General features: G+C 31.7%; 1 protein-coding gene across 1 annotated transcript in view; it reads left to right on the plus strand.

Moving 5' to 3' along the window:
• The first annotated feature begins 5,147 nt into the window (after positions 1-5,147).
• LOC145684786 (trypsin-1-like) overlaps positions 5,148-17,176 on the plus strand; it is a 52,516-nt gene continuing 40,487 nt past the window's right edge. Inside the window, exons 1-2 of the mRNA XM_081757155.1 lie at positions 5,148-5,169; positions 15,450-15,609. Of these exons, the coding sequence (XP_081613281.1) occupies positions 15,548-15,609 (62 nt within the window). The 5' untranslated portion in view covers positions 5,148-5,169; positions 15,450-15,547. The remainder of the gene's footprint in view (positions 5,170-15,449; positions 15,610-17,176) is intronic.

A 17,176-nucleotide genomic window follows, 5' to 3' on the forward strand; every position in this document is an offset into this window, starting at 1 on the left:
TGTATTACAGAGATGATAATACGGTAATCATCATATTGTTCTTTTCATTGCCAATACATGGTTCCTCATTCCATGGAAATGTATGCTACGCTTTATACAGAAACAGATGGTTTCTTTAGTAGATTTTATAATGTTTTATTAACATTTTACAATTTGCATTATGATTATAAACAAACTGAGAGAATAATTATGGTACTTTTTTTGGGGGGGGGGGGGAAACAAAGAACTGAAGTACCAACAATTTTTTAATATCTGAAGAAATAGCTAATTGTTTGAGAGTGAAGTCCTGGATAAGAACAAAAAGATCGTTGCCCTTTGGTTGAACTATTTAAATATAATTTTTGAAAAGGATTAGTGCGGCCTTAGTTAGGCGGGATAGGACCTAACAATAAAAAAAGAAAAAGAAAAGAAAAGAACACAAGCAGAAGGTACACACCAGTTATTAAACTTGTGGGGACAACGGTCAGCCCATTTAAGCTACTCGCTGTTGGAAAGGCGCCCACTTCAATCCACTGAGAAAAATCCGTCATCCGGACAGCGGTATATTGTACAAATATACGGAATCCATACGTTTACTACGGAAATCTGTATAAATATATGCTATTTATATCCGTCTTGCCCTGTTCCCGCTTAGATATTACATCGTACCATTGCAGGAAGTCTGACAGTTAACCGTCTTCCATATATTATATACGTCAGCCATATCTTATATGAGCGCATCTGTATACGAAATCCTGGCCGTCTATATACAGCCATACAGAAAGTATATATAAGATGGAATATTTATACAGAAGGTATTATAAAACATACGTTTTTCGTTATACATTTGCTGCAGAATGTTAATACGTTAAGTCATACGTTATACGTCATACGTTAAGTCTGAAAACTACAGGATTTACGCATTTAATCTACGTTTTTACGCAGGTCTAAAGCTTTTTATCTCTCTCTGTGAAGATGAAACTTTCTTACTCCTTGTAATACGATACAAACATAAATGTATAAATGATGCATGGAATAGGTTCACCACTTCCCAAACACAAAACCAACCAAACACAAAACAGAAAAGAACACTCAAATGAAAGAAAACTGTGATCTGGACCAATTTAAGCAAACTCTCTACTATTAGGAATCTCAAGAATAATATATATATCTTAAGATTTTTAAGTCGTGACAAGTACTTTCTTCTTACTATAAATTGTTAAGTATTAAATGACACCATCATTCCATTTCCAAAATAAATGAAAATAACAAGGCGATTCTGCTGCCCCATTATCTGAAAAAATATATTTAATTAAAATAAAGCATAAACGTAATCTTGGCCCTACTAATTAGGTCCTCTATAACCAATATAAATGTTTATTAAGATTGTAAATACTATGAGGGAAGAAAATTTCATATTTCATATTTTTATCCGGGGCACAAATTTAACATTTCATATTTTCCAAGGGGCTCAATCTCATATTTCTCCAGTGAGGGCCAAATTTTGAAGTTTACATCCCTAGGAAAGTTTTCAACTTACTACCCTAGTACACGCGCAAATACAGGATAGAAATTTGCAAAATATAAGATGCTATTTGTTGCAGGTTAGATATTATTCTAATCCAGGGGTTCTCAATCTACGATACGTGTACCACTGGTGGTACTCGAGATGCTGTTGGTGGTACGTACGATTTATGGTAGTACTAACTAATAATATGCTATGATGTTGCACCGCTGGAAAACATTGAGAAACCATGTTGTAATCAAAAACTGTATATAGAAAATAGTCCGGAGCAAGAGAATCTCTGAAGGATTGTTATCAGCACGGATTGGCACCTGAGCTGAGTAGAATGGAGTCTAAGACGGCATGTTTTGCTCCCTGTCCTCAGAATAAATCAATTAATTATACATTTTCCATGTAGGTACTCTTACTTTACAGATCATTATATAATTTTCTCTTTTCAAGTGATCTTGTCATATAAATGTTATTAAACAATGAAAGTTTATGCAGCCTCAAGTGACTGTTGGATTAATAATCAACAATAATTTCCTAGTTGTAACTTTCAACGAAATCTAAAATCTTCGTATATTATAACATAATAGGCAATAATTACAGCAACCTCAAATTCGATAAATAGAAATACAAGGGATGTTTTTAAAATAAGGTCTATTCTACAATATAAAATAATAACAAAAAATAACTACTAAACACTTCAACTATGCTATATTTCTGGAAGATTCTACTTAGGTATATATCTTCAGCTACTTTCCAACATGATTTCCGTTATGTTGAAACATCTGATGTATCTGGAGACACGTTTTAGTAGATCCATGTTATAAAAGTTTTCCGATCTGGAGCCTAATCCTTTTCAAACAAATTTGTATAGGACTGAAAGTGAAACTTGAAGAAAATTCTCCGATAGCAAGGAATTGGTAAATCGTCTTGTGTTCACGAATCTTGATTTCTACTGCATGCATAAGATCGTTTGTAATTATATAGGGTAGGCCCAATTGGGGTTCGGGACATTCTCCCGTATTTTCTTAAAAGAGTCTCCCCTTCTCCCCGTTGGTTTGTTAGTAACTACGGAGACCTACCCTAAGCGTGGGTCATCATGAATATTCTCTCGATCTTCCATGAACAGTCTCACTCACCTACGAACTTCGTTAATAATCGTGGCGCCCGAAACATACATGTACACCTTACACATTTGGCGATGAATTTCCACTGGTGGTTCATTTCTTGCAGTCAGGAATCGAATTCAATTCTTATTTCACAGGCGGCAAGCCATTCAATCTTCTTGAACTCTTCCATGACACACCACAAAGCTCACACTCTGCTGACGTTATTCCAAATGGTGTCTATTTCAGGAGTATACAAGCAGAACATGCTAAATCCAATTTTGTCAGGAAACAAAAAACAAAAACAAAAACAAAAAAAACACCCTTATGTTTCAGAATTGTTGAAAAATTTGTTTGTTTAGTGGCTACTACTTAAGCAGATGAGTGAAACTTACCACTTAACACACACACACACACACATAAAAAAAAAAAAGTTCACATAAGATCATCACTTGTTTTCTCTCGTTTCCTGACAAAATTGAAAAATGGATTAAGCAAGTTTTGCTTATATACCACTGATTTATACTCAAAAGATGCTTAAACACAGTGCACACAATTCGATACAAGTCTGCATAGAAGTGACTATAATATTCGGATTCCGTGTACACCAAGGATGTTATAAAACAGAGAATCTGCCCATATGTATCTAATTCATCCTATTAACTCAACGAAGCCCAGAAACAAGCGAGCATCGCCACGTCTGATATGCGACTCTCGTTTCCGCCACGATTGTTAGCTCAAAATATTGTGACCTTATTGGGTGGAGTGGGCAGTGTGCGGGTGGAAAAACTGTGATGTATGACTTCAAGAATTTGTTATATAGGCAGATCCTCCATCCTTGATGTACACGTTCATATTACTGTCCGCCATTCTGAATAACGGTCTCCAGCCTTGCGTGCAAAACGAGTGCTGCCTGCTAGTTACAAGAGATAGTTTCTAGTTCCTAGTTATGCAATATCTCCACATTAGGAATCGATTCTTAACCTTAAAAGCGAGTTTCAGATTGACTTGAGCGCCTCACATATAATATTTTAGTTATAACTGATTACTTCTGACTAATATTTTATGCATTTGACTGTATAGTATTTTAGCATTAATTTCTAATTCTATAAAGGAGCAAGTTATCGTGATTGAGTTAACGTAGAATTCTGAAAATATGTTCGGCAAGTAAATTTTGTTGATCACTGATCAACAATGCAGATACCAATATTATTACTTCTACTGCTAAGTAATTTGTAAAGTTCAAAAACTGAGTCAATAGCGTCTCTTGTACTGTATTACGAATTTGCATATGTGTTACTACCTACTGTATAACAAATTTCGAACGAATTTTAGCTTACAATGAAGGTTTATGTATGTTCAATTGGTGGTGGTGAGTAAGTTTGCAGTAAACTTTCAGCACACCTAGAGAAATTTACTGCAAATTAGTGCGACTTGCATTCCAAATCTGCTGTAAGTTAGTAGTGAGCTCACCATGTTATCTGAGGTTTTCACACATGATCATGGGTTCAGTCCTCGGTATGGATATTTACCTTAGATACAAACTCGAATGGTAGTTTTCGAAGTCTACTTTAAGCAGTAGGTTTCGTCTCATACATCCTTGGTGCTGAAAAGATGAGATTAATTCAAAATGCGAGTTGTGGTTTGGATTCCTTTAAACAATAAGTCTCTGCGCTGAGAAGGAATTGAATGATTTAACTGTGATTAGTCAATTGAGGTAGCTACCCAATGATTTCATGATGCTAAGTCATTACCAACAGTTCTGTGTACTGGAATTCAAACTGGAACCGTGCCCACCTAAGTCATACAATTCAAAGTTCCGGACACCCCTCCCCCTTGGCTACGTGCTAGATGCATATGCAGATTTACGAACGTTGGTGTTTAGTAAATTTTTGTAAGTAGGTATATCATATTACATTTATTGTGTAGGCTAAAATCAAACATGTATTTCTAGACTGACTGGTCATACAGCCCAGTGAAGTTCTGTAAAAGTCGTGTCAGAGAAATGAGGCTGTAATAGTTGTAAGACGAAAATTGTTATACCTGTATTATTGTCATTGACGATGAATGGAGTGGAGAATACTTGTTCCGCAAAAAGAGTATTTTCTGCTACGTACACGTTCCGTAATGTCTACTCAAGAATGTACAAATGATGGAAATTTGCTAAGCCAATTCTTCCTTCTTTTCTTTCCTTCTTCCCTTTTGTGGTGCTATTTTTGTTTGTATTTTATCTTAATTATTTATCAAGGAACAAGTTTTACGAGTACTTCATATTTTATTAGCATTATACTTTTAAAAATTCGTCAAAAAAGAATACGCTGAAAAGTGTCTTTACTTTCGACATATGATAGGTCTCCCCCAATGCGGCACTAATTATTAATACATTGATGTTACCTACTATATATATAAGGCTTAATAATATGATATTTTCTTATCTATGCCTTGACTTAATAACATTACATATTATTATTACGTAACAATGGTTCTTAATACAATCGATTTGACTTCTATGGAAATTAAAAAGAAAATGTCTTCATTTACAGATTGAAGCTACCGATCTTCTTTCTTGTAGTAAGTATTTAACCATTTTCAGTATTATTCGTAGTAGTTAGTTATATAATTAACTGTCTCAAACTAGTAAATATTTATTTTAGTACTACCTCTAGTTAAAATTTTACTTTTAGAATTATTGCTACATTTTTATTTTGATAGTTCTTTCAATATGCGTTTCATGCCATGTTCTCATGTTTCCCTTACTTCTCTTTTATTTACACATTTTCTCCCTCACTAATTTTGATCCTTTTTCTACCGTCCTCTGAAACCAACCAACCATTCCCATACCTTTTATCTTTCTTCCATAAATTACTTCACTTGAATTAGCAACATTATCGAGTTAATTCAGTGCCAATATGACCCTAAATCTAACTTTCCTAAGTCATTTCCTTCTTCTTAGCTTCTAAATGTAGATTTTCTTCACAATCTTCTCTTCCGTATCTGATGAAGTCTTAGCGAAAGAGCTTAAACAGTGTTTTATGTATACAAATCTATCTATAATTATGTACCTCAAAATGACTTATCAATATTCTATATGTAATGTCGTGATGGTTCAAAAGATTTGTATCTAATATTTCTCTCCCTGACATGAAGTATAAATACTATTGACAACAATCTCAAGAAAATTGGTTACGTACGATACTTAAATGCATAATTTAATTTCTCTTATAAAACGGATAACAAATGTTACGATACGAGTTTCAAACAGTAACATATATTAAGTTTCGTAACTTAAGTTTTATTGAGTCCTTTTATGTAAAGAAGTTTAAAATTAAAAAGTCAAGAATTATTCTTCTTAATGTCATAAACTGAAAATCTGCTATCATATTGAAAGATAACATTTTGAAAAACTGTGTGTCTCAAATTCCAATTCATTAATTTTGTTTTGTAAACTAAATTGAAAGGGGAAATCGATATTACTACTTGCATCGTAAGTCTTTACCCTTGACACTGCAACTGTAAACAAAATCTTCAGTTTTGTGTGCACACTGCTTAATTTATAGATCTCAGCCTTCATGCGCCTAATTTAAAAACAATTCAACTCTATTTTCTAATACTTTAAGCAGAGGAAGGTTCGCTACAAAGGTAGATTAGCCCAATCGTAGTCGTTTTTAAGAATCAAATTCAGATTACTATTTCTTAAAAACGAGAGCCTTTTTACGGAACATTTTTTAAACCTTGAATAGGTCAATAAGTGATAGCGTTTCAGGGTTTCTTATGAAACGTTTAGTAGACGAATTATTATTATTAAGTATTCTGTCTTTTGGTAGTTCCTGACACTAATGAGAGTTTTTGCCTTTACTTCTTAATTTTCAGTTTGTGCCTGGAAATGTTTCTTCCATGTTTCTCAATTTTTAGCTTCCTCTTTTAAGTCTGAATATTTTCTTCTATTTTTCAAATAATCGAACACTTGTGTTCTTCTTCTTCATATTCCTCGCTTTCCTTCCATCTTCCTTCTATGGTGGTATGAAGAAGACAATTTCTTAGCAAGATGTGTCCATCTAATTGGCCTTTCTACAAAGGATGGTGACTAGAAAGTCCTTTTCTTTCCTATCCGTTTCAAAACATCATCGTTTGTTAGTCTTTCTGTCCATTTTAACTTCACCATCTTCCTCCAACATCACATTTCGAATATCTCTAAATATATTTTTCTCTAACTTCTGTAATATCCAAATCTCTGAACCATACAGTCCAACAGAAGAATAAGAGGCCTAATTTATAGAATCGTTTTCGCACATCCAGTAATTGTAAGATATATCATATGCTCCCTTCTCATAGTTCGTCGTTACAAACCCTTCAGTATATGTTTCTGTTAGAGTACTGTGAGGATGTATTATTATTATTATTATTATTATTATTATTATTATTATTATTATTATTATTATTATTATTACATTTCGGTATTAGCGGTAAATTAAAAGTATAAATCCAGGTAATGTTAACGTTGACAATAACAATAAAAAAGTAAATAGTAATAGAATACATCCTTCAAATAATTTTACTCTTTGGGGCTGTGGTGGCTCAGTGATAAAGCGTTCACCTCTGGTGCTTGGGGTCCCAGGCCCCGCCAAGTGAACTTTGTAGTGGATAATCACATTGTGTGGGGGTTTTCTCGGGGTTCTCCCGTTTCCTTCCACTTTCTTCATTCCACCATTTCATTCATTATTCATCATCACCGTCTCCTTTAGCCTAACCGGCATAATCGTGGGACGTAAAACTCAAAGATTTCATTTCATTATTTTTACTCTTTATGCATCTGGAGAAATTAGAGACAATTACCTCCATTATTTTTACATTTATAGATCTGCTTCTACTGTACTACTAATGTTCTCTCATTGTTGATCTTAATGAAAAATTTAATTCTTAAGCTAAGGATTTTATTCCTTCCTTGATGAATCGAAATACTCTAATAGCGAAGCCACCACTCACGATCCTTCTAACTTCCTGAGTCTCACTTGCTTATCTTTAGTACATTTTTTTTTTTTTTTTTACATTATTCCCTAATATTAGAATTTCTGCAGCTTTATCCTAACTCCTAATATTCAACCTTTCTATCACAATTTCCTCGTTCAGATTGCTTTTAATAGATTTTCTGTACTAATTCCGATTCAAAGATTCGAATGGGAAGCTCTCTTATTTTCTGAATGTTCCTACAGAAGGATTCAGAAACCAGTTTTTGTTCTATACTTATTTCTTTTCTATATAAGGTTGCCAATGTAATATAAAATATAAAATTTGTCAATAATAATATACAATTATTTCGATGGTAATAATATGAGGCAGTATTTTTTTTTTTTTTTTTTTGGCTCGATATGAGTTCAAAAATGTTTTATAGACAATAGCAAGGAGTTATTTTCTGCTTTTTAGTGCTTTTCTTTGAAGTCGGTTCGTATATTTTTAAACTAAGTTTTTTACTCAAATTTACTTTTGTACTATCACTCTTAGATAATTATTTATTCTGAAAAGATGTACAAGAATGATCTGAACATTCTTTTAAAAACTCATGTGACATATTCCACGGAAAACAGGATGAGTCTGATAAAACTAATCACAACCAGTAATCTTCAATTAGAGAGTAAACACTTTATTCATATTTTCTGTTATGGTTTGATCTTGCCTCATAGAACTGGTAATTCTAATTTTCTTTTTAAATTTAAATATTAAAGAAAACCTTGTTCCCAATGAGCTCCTTAATTACTGTCAACAGCTTATATTTCAAGAAGAAATTAAGAAATTGAATAAATATTATTGAATATCTTTTTTTTTTTTTTTTTATGAACACCCCTATGTTGCAAGCAATCTCGACTTCGATATGAACAACCCGTATTCAAGTCACAACGAGGATTGTGTGTTTGTAAACCCACTTTGAGCTCTTGGTCAACATTCTACCTATATATCCGTCATGCTGCAAAAGAACGCGGAAATCAAAAATAATCAAATTTGCTTTGATAAAACGTGAATTATCTATGACATCATAATTCTTCACAATAGTCGTCATCAGTATGAAAGTGAAGAGTTAGACCGATTATTTGCTGTAAATAATAGAGTATTAAAACGATTTTTAAGCATTATCTTTCAGAAAATTCAAATTTAAGTCTAATGTTCTTGAAATGAATTTTAAATATCTCAACTTAATTTGTAAAATTCGTTGCACTGCTAACAAACACCTCTTAAAAATGGATATTTAAGTTTTCAAGCTGTATATCTTTATAGAAAGTTTCCTACGTTCTGTTAACTTGCATCTTTGGAAAGTGTCTTTTTTGATCAATGATGTTTAAGTAGTTTTCGCTTGTTTAGAAGTTCCGTACTTTGAAATCAATATTTCCTCATTAGCCGCTAATTGGAACAGACATAAAAGTCAAATAGAAGAGTGCTTGCTTAAGAGTCATGAAACACAACATACCAAAAAAATTAAATATAGACACTACATCTATCAGTAACATCCTTTTCCTCGTTTAGTCCCATCCACGTTCCGAAGATGAGGTGGTCAGTCTCAAAAGCTTATAGTCTTTCCTGTAGACTACGTAAATGTTATACATGAATGTTATTTTATTTATTTTTTATATTACTTTATGTATTTATTTTTGCTTTAGCCAACATTTCTTTTATCATACTGCTTCTTTTTATAACACTGACCTGTTCCAGCTTGTTTACTTCTATCTCGCTATTTTTTTATTTTCCCATATTTAATATTACATATGTTATCCCATCGATACATATTACATTTAATATTACATATCCCATCGATAACTGAAAGGCGTTAAATTCGTCGTCAAAGATTCTAATGCTTCCTGTATCTGCCTTATCAAGCATCAGCAAAAATTTATATCGTTTATTTTTCTTTATGCCCACTATTAATATATTTTTATATCGGTTTTGCAAAATAATGTCTACATATCCTCTTGGTGACTCCATTGTTCCTACTATCTGATTATTACTAAAGTATATATATATATATGTACATCACTTGGTCGACTTGTCAAATTAGAATTAGCATCCTGTTCCACACTGAGGCTATATGAGACGGGGACCTACAGCTTAACATGGAATCCCAACCACATATTCTCGCACAACAAATAGAACCCAGGTCTGCGCCAAACGTGCATACGCTAACGTATATACATTAGGTTGATCAAAGATTGAGTCTAGCAGGTGATATGGGGAAGGAATTAGTTACTAGAAATAGGTCGAATATTATAAAGTTAATATAATTTAGCACTTTCTCTAAATGTCTCATTAGATACGAGGATGAAAAAGTAGAATGAAAGGAAAAGAAATTCTTCTATTTTTACTTTTCTACACATGTACCCTTTATAATTCTTCCAAAACACTATTGAAACGGGATATAGAATTTTTCTTAAGTCAAATTCATACGTACACTTTAAACGTTAATAATAATTATAGTGTAGGGCTAAATAAATAGGTAACATTGTTTCATCCAGGCTTATTTGGAATAGCGTGACTTTAGGAGTAAGATCTCCAACTCCCTTTAATCTCATCGGTCGGAGAGAAATATTATTTTGTGATGTTATAGACATAAAATAGTCTGCCAAGATACAATCCGAAGAATTACAATCTATACATAAATTCTACATAATTTTAGGAGCTAATTAAGACCATGTGTTTCCCACAAACTGGAAGGAAAAATTGATTGAGAACTTACTTTTATATCAAAATTAGAGCTCTTAGATAATTATTGGTTTAATGGATAAGTTCGTCCGTTTTGTGACAAAACTTGAAGAAACTATTGCTTTCTTAAACATGCTTACTCAAGAAGTATGTGCCGTTCTGTTTAACGATTTTACCCCATTTTTACGGTAGCTGCATAGTCCCGCGCTCACAAAAGCTCTGAGGTTTCTAGCAAAATAATTTATCCAATTGATTTTTCAGCTCTTGAAAGGAAAATAAAGTTTACCATTTAAGCCGTTTTAAAGCAATTGATTAAATGGTAGTCGGCAGGCGTAAGATTGAGGGACAACGGTATTTGGACTAGAACATCCCAGTCAAGTTATAACAGTTTGATTTTGGTGAGAAAAGATACGTGTGGTCCTGCATTGTCGTGATGAAACATAGCAACTTTTCTTTTTGCTAGTTCAAGTGATTTTTCACTTTAATTCACTGATTTGTGAACAATAGTGCCCCGATTTAATAGTTTAGTTTTTACGTAACAGCTCATAATAAACTTTTTTTTTTCCAGTTCTATCAAATGCATGGCATAATCTTTTTCGGAAATAAATTGACTTTTGTACCGATTGATTAGGCATCTTCGCGCTGACACCGTGATCTCTTGTACATAATATTGTAATAACAATCCGTTTTTCATTAGCTGTAACCATTCGCTTTAAAAATGAGTCAATTTCGTTCCGATTCAATAGGGAACAAGACATTCAGTTTATCAAATATTACTCTGTTGAATCATGTGACACTCATATATCGGCCTTGCTATCCATTCCAAGTTGACGTAATCATCTTGACACTATTAACTGGCATGTTGCATGAAGTTTTCCAATCACTTGAGTTGTTTTATGCAGATCATTATTCAATTAGAGACAAATTTCGTTACTATCAGCCTCGGCCGGTCGTCCCGAACTTGGTGCAGCACTAACATTAGAATTATTTTTACGAAACTTTCTGAAACATTCACAGCACAGGGAATCGTCAGCGGCACCCACACCTTACACTATACGAATGTTTTTTCTTTGTCGTCTGCGACGCAATGTTGCCTTTCCGATAATGAAAAGGGTATGATATGTTGAAAGTCGTTCTTGTTTTCTGTCATTTTTCATGCTGACAAAATGTAAACAACACAAACAAATCCTTCTTACTCATGGAAGTTCTCTGTGTCACACAGCAGCAACTTTAAATGTGAATTAGCAAACACTTCATTTTTGCGCTTCTATGCCAACTAACTCCAGAAATGGGACAAACCTTTGTATTAAACCAATACTCAGTCTGTAAATATGCGCTTACCATTGCTAACAGCTATCAATAGAGCGTAGAGAGACATAGTATATATATATAGCAACATGATGAAGAGCATTAACGACAAATCACAACAAATCTTGTTGCTGTATTTACAAAAATAAGTTAGTGTCAATCCTCAAGAAAATAATTTTAAAGGAACGCTGAAAAGATCACAAGAACGCACGTGCACAAATTCTAAGAGAAGTTATGAAAACTGCACAAATTGTCAGTTTTTCAATGCGCCTTGTCCTGCATCATGTGAAGGAGTGAGTGATAAATTACTTACGGGAAACATAGATCAAAAGTTTCGTTTTCGAAACTATATTTGCAGCTTTTTTGGAAATAGGATAGTGTGGTAGGGATTTATCTTTACTGTGATGGTTAATTTTGCATGCTGGTCTTTTCACTCACGAACTACACTGAATTCAAGATTCGCTCGTCATTCGAAGCTGGCGTAAACAACAAATCCTGTCAGTCATAATCTGCATGTTGCATAAGGATACAAAACACCAAAAGATCTTTCTAAAACAACTTTATTTTCTACATAACGAAACTTTCTGATTTTAAACAGATGAGATAAAATTAAACTTAAAAGTGTGTTTTAAAAATAAGGTATTTTAGGATACATAGGATTTCAGGAAGAAGTAGGTTGGTTTCCGATCGAATATAGTAATTATATTTCTTAGAGTTTATGACTTCAAATAATGTTAAATGTTATTAGCTAAGAACATCTAAATTAAAACTTTTTATTGGCACTTTATCCATGATTTTTTTTTTTTTTTTTTTTAAAGAAATTTATATACATACTGCGTCGAAATCGTTAATGTTTCCTCCAGCGTTTTCAAGAAATAGCTTACAAATGAAGAATTGATTAAGAAATATATTTTTAGGTTAAATTATTTTTATCATTTTTACCTTTTGTACTACATAATAAAATAATATATTTTTAGTATATAATTTTCGAATTGTCTATCCAAGCCCTTCACTCGATACTTCGCAGTGTTTCATTTATATTTAATATCTGCTTTTGATAAGATCACGTTTAGACTCTATTATATTTGATTTTATTTGATGCCATGTACCTGGTCACTTCTAAGACTATAAGTATCCTGTTAAACATTATTCATCTATCTGGTTCATTTTAGCTTTGTCTTCGCAATTCAACCTACAAACACACAATCTGTGAGCAAAGTATGAAGTTTTTAATTAAAGTATAGATTTATAACAGTTTTGCTAACTAACAACGTTCGGCTTCAATAGACACAGTATAATCTGTGTCTCTCGAAACCAAATGTTTAGTTAGTTGGCGCAACTTTTACAAATCAATATTCTATTGTACTTTGCTCAAAGATTGTGCTTTTCTATGCCTTATTCATCGAATTCTTTGAGATTGTTTAAATTCTACGTTGGAATTCATAGGAAGGCATTCATAACTTTACATATATCCATATTAAAATATGTAAAGTGCGTTTTTGTTGTTGTTTCAATGCAGTCAGGTATGAAATATCTGAGAATTAGAAATTCTAACTAATAGGTTAAATATACTGTATTTTTCAATATAACAACTACCATCAACAAGGAGCACAACATCATTCGGGAGTTTATGGATCTTACTACTTAATAATAATAATAATAATAATAATAATAATAATAATAATAATAATAATAATAATCACGCTAAAATAATAAAATATCCAATTTCAAGTTCTAAGTATTTTTATATTTTATCTTAACATCCATATGTTGCAAAATGCTAATATTTACAAAAAATTCGTTTTAGAAAGACTTAAGTTATGTTTCAATAAAAATTATGCTTATCGTTAGACTTATCGTTTAATAATAGTTTTGACATTAACATTTTCTAGATTAAAAGTAGCCATATATTATTTCACAGTACTTGAAGCAAAAAAGTTTCCAGATCAAATAATATATGTTGTTTGTAGTACTTTTTGTATTCTGTCTTCGTCGAGAGCTATATGAAAATTTTACCAATTTATGTATCATATAAAGGCACTATGATGAACCACCTGGAAACTGAGAAAAACATACATGTGCACCTTTGTTTAAAGGGACCTGACGACTCTGAAAATTCCTGCTATCTCATTTAGATTTTTTTTTCTTACACACTTGAGATCTTTATTACGCTAAAATTTTGAACGTACAGCTGTGATAATATGGGTGCTTAAAGAAATACACGTGGTCAGCGTGGTCAGCTATACGCATCTTTATCATCCACAATGTTTTTTAATGTTTTTCAAAGTCGGTAAATGAATTTCGAATTGTAGTGAAATTCATGTAGAGACGACAGAATTCAACATAGCAATGGACTGTAAAAAAATATGCATGATTTGAGGAAATTCCCCTCCTTTAGTTTCCTTTGATCAGAGAAAAGAATAAAAGAAATATAATTATACCCAACATATTAACGTAATTAGTAATCAAAAGAATAACAGTACAGGAAGTTTGTAACATATTTTTATTAAAACAAAATCGTCTAAACTCAACACTGATTCAGGATATGTACTCATAATTGGTATTCGTTCATTGATTAAACTGATTCCTTGTTCTTCAGATCATTACATTTGATTTCGTAAATAGACTCTTCGGTCTACTTTTAACGCAGTAAGGATATTTATTTACTTTTCACTTTAAATAATTGAGAAGAAGCAAAGCTATGATGTTTTATAATTTTTAATACACTTGACACTTCCATTCCTTGTACATGTTCCTCATAATGTTCTTTTTGGCCCTCTGGCATCCACTTTTTAAGGACTAGAGCACTACATTGTTTGGTGTATACGAAATTTGCTGTTAACAGTAAATTACCCCTGTTTGCTTTCTTTGTGGTACAATTTAGAAAGTATAGATTTCCTTTACTTATTTATTTATTTAATTATTTTCTTTTATTAATTTACTTCTAATTTTTCTTTCTTTTGCTTTAGCGAATAAATTAATATTTATTTAGCATTAAAATTTCTTAATTATAGTTTACGAATAATCGATAAAATACAAGATAGAGCTTGTAAAATGCAGAATTATCTAGGAATTAGAATTAAAGTTTAGTATGGCTATCCATAATATTTATAGGCATGTTGCGATGTAAATTCTCTTCATCTAATTTATAAATTATCATAGTTATTTTTTCCCTTTATCATTGTACGAAAATGACAATCAAGCGATACACTTTTACATTCAGAAATTTTATAAACCTTTTAGTTGATATGAATTGAAACTGAGCCTCAGTTATTCTATACTTTGAATTTTGTTGTATATAACATAATGCATGTGCTACATAATCACAAAATTCAGAACCCGATTATGAAGTCTCTTAGCAGAATATAAACCAATCTTCAAAAATTTAATGGTAATCTAAGAGTGGGAGAAATGCACAACAGTGTTCCGAATCAACCCTTACTCTACCTGTGCGCTAATCACTATACTACTCAGTCCACTATTTAATCAGTCACCTTGTTTACTCATTAGGTCATAAACTGTCATTCAGAGAATTTATCGTATATATATGTACGTATATATATATTTTATCTTATAATATTTATATCTGCAATGTCTTTTGATTCTCCTGAATACTTTGAATCAATAAAGGAAACACTTATATTTCTCGAGGTACTTTGCAAGTGGAAACGGTAACATTAATAGCTATTATTTCTGCCATTAAATGTCACGTCATATATTTTAAATTAAAATAATGTAAATGTTTCAATAATGTAGTGTTTAAATGTCTTAATACTTGATTTCATGTAACTTTTTAATATATATATATATATATAATCTATACCTATATGTTATATATATAATTTTAACATTTTACAAAGCTTGTGGTCTTGTGGCGAGACAAAAGGTGAAAGGTGGGAGAGAAGCTATTGCGGCAGAATTCCCTTGGCTGGTAGCAATTCGACGTAAAGGTTTTGTTATGTGTGGTGGAGGAATTGTAAATGACAGATATGTTCTTACCGCAGGACACTGTATTTATAAGTAAGTAAGTAAATAAGTAAGGTAACTTCAAACTTAAGTAATCAAAAATTGGTTAATAATTTTACTTCAGATTTAGCACGTGCTGACAATGTACAGGTAAGAAACGGAAAAAGAGAGGTTTTGAGAATACAGCCTGTTAGAAAGGGTGTTGTAGTTCTTGATATGACTATACATAATTCCATGCATTTAAAACTACCTACACAACTGCCGCTTTTTGATTGCAAGTAGATCTCAATAATCCAAAAAGAAAAAGAGAAAAGGAATTTAAAAAAAAGAAAGAAATCAAAAACATTAACATCCCGCTCATTGGTCAGTGTATGGGCCTCTTCAAGGAGCTCTCTGGAACGGACCGACAGTAAATATGTAACTTCCCAATCCATACTACTGCACCTTTCGTATTTCGTATCATCCAATTATGAAATGGTATTACCAGCTTCATTTGTATTTAAGTTTCAGAACACCAGATAATAATAATAATCATAATCATAATAATAATAATAATAATAATAATAATAATAATAATAATAATAATAATAATAATAATAATAATAATAATAATAATGTAAAACGGACAAATTATTACTGTACGGGAAAACTATTATATTCAACAAGCAAAAGAAAATTAGCATAATCCGAGGTTTTTCTCTCAATACTGTTCTTTTTTCAATACACTTAACAATTTGACAATAGTTGGCACCTTTAAATCTCTATCAATACGTAATCATTTTATTTATTTATTTATTTATTTATTTTAAGTGTTATCCATTTTCGAAATGTCTCAATATTAGACTTCACTGACCTTAATTATTTTATTTTTCCAATCAGAGTGAAATATTAAGTACTATTTCAATGTTCGCTACCTTGCTTATAATTGGATTGAAAGATGTTTTAGTCCAGATGTTTTCAAGTCTAAATGTTTTAGTAACGTCGTTTATGTCCATGAAACTTCATCGTCCATAATTACAGGATGGCAAAGTATGAGGAAAATGTAAGAAAGTTTGAAAATTAAAAATTAGAAGGAAAAAACAACATACTTTCTAAAAGATTCACTATATATGTAAATATCACCTTAAATATACATCAAAAATTAACTAAACTATTTAAAACACATTATTTCAATAATTAAAGCTTGTAATTAAAATACACGATGTTTATATATATATCTATATCTATATCTATCTATCTATCTATCTATCTATCTATATATATATATATATATATATATATATATATATATATATATATATATATGTGTGTGTGTGTGTGTGTGTGTGTGTTATATCTTAAAGGTTAAAGCAACGTACAATAAGAAAAGAACAAATGAATAAAATCCTGGAGATGTTCAATTGTTACCTGTTAGTGTCCCTAATTTTGTGCTAGCGTCACACACTTCAGTTCCTCGTGGGAGATAGTTCATTATGTTTGAATTAAATATATTATGGTACAAGTAAACCTACGCTGGAGTTATCTTCCTTTCTCATAATAAAGTAAAGTAAGACAAATATCAAGAGACATCCTACTGGGAAATCAGAGATTAATCCCACTCTGACATGCGAAGATTGCAGAA

Source organism: Thermobia domestica, chromosome 5, assembly GCF_964235325.1.
Source record: "Thermobia domestica chromosome 5, izTheDome1.hap1.1, whole genome shotgun sequence".
NCBI classification, from domain to species: domain Eukaryota; kingdom Metazoa; phylum Arthropoda; class Insecta; order Zygentoma; family Lepismatidae; genus Thermobia; species Thermobia domestica.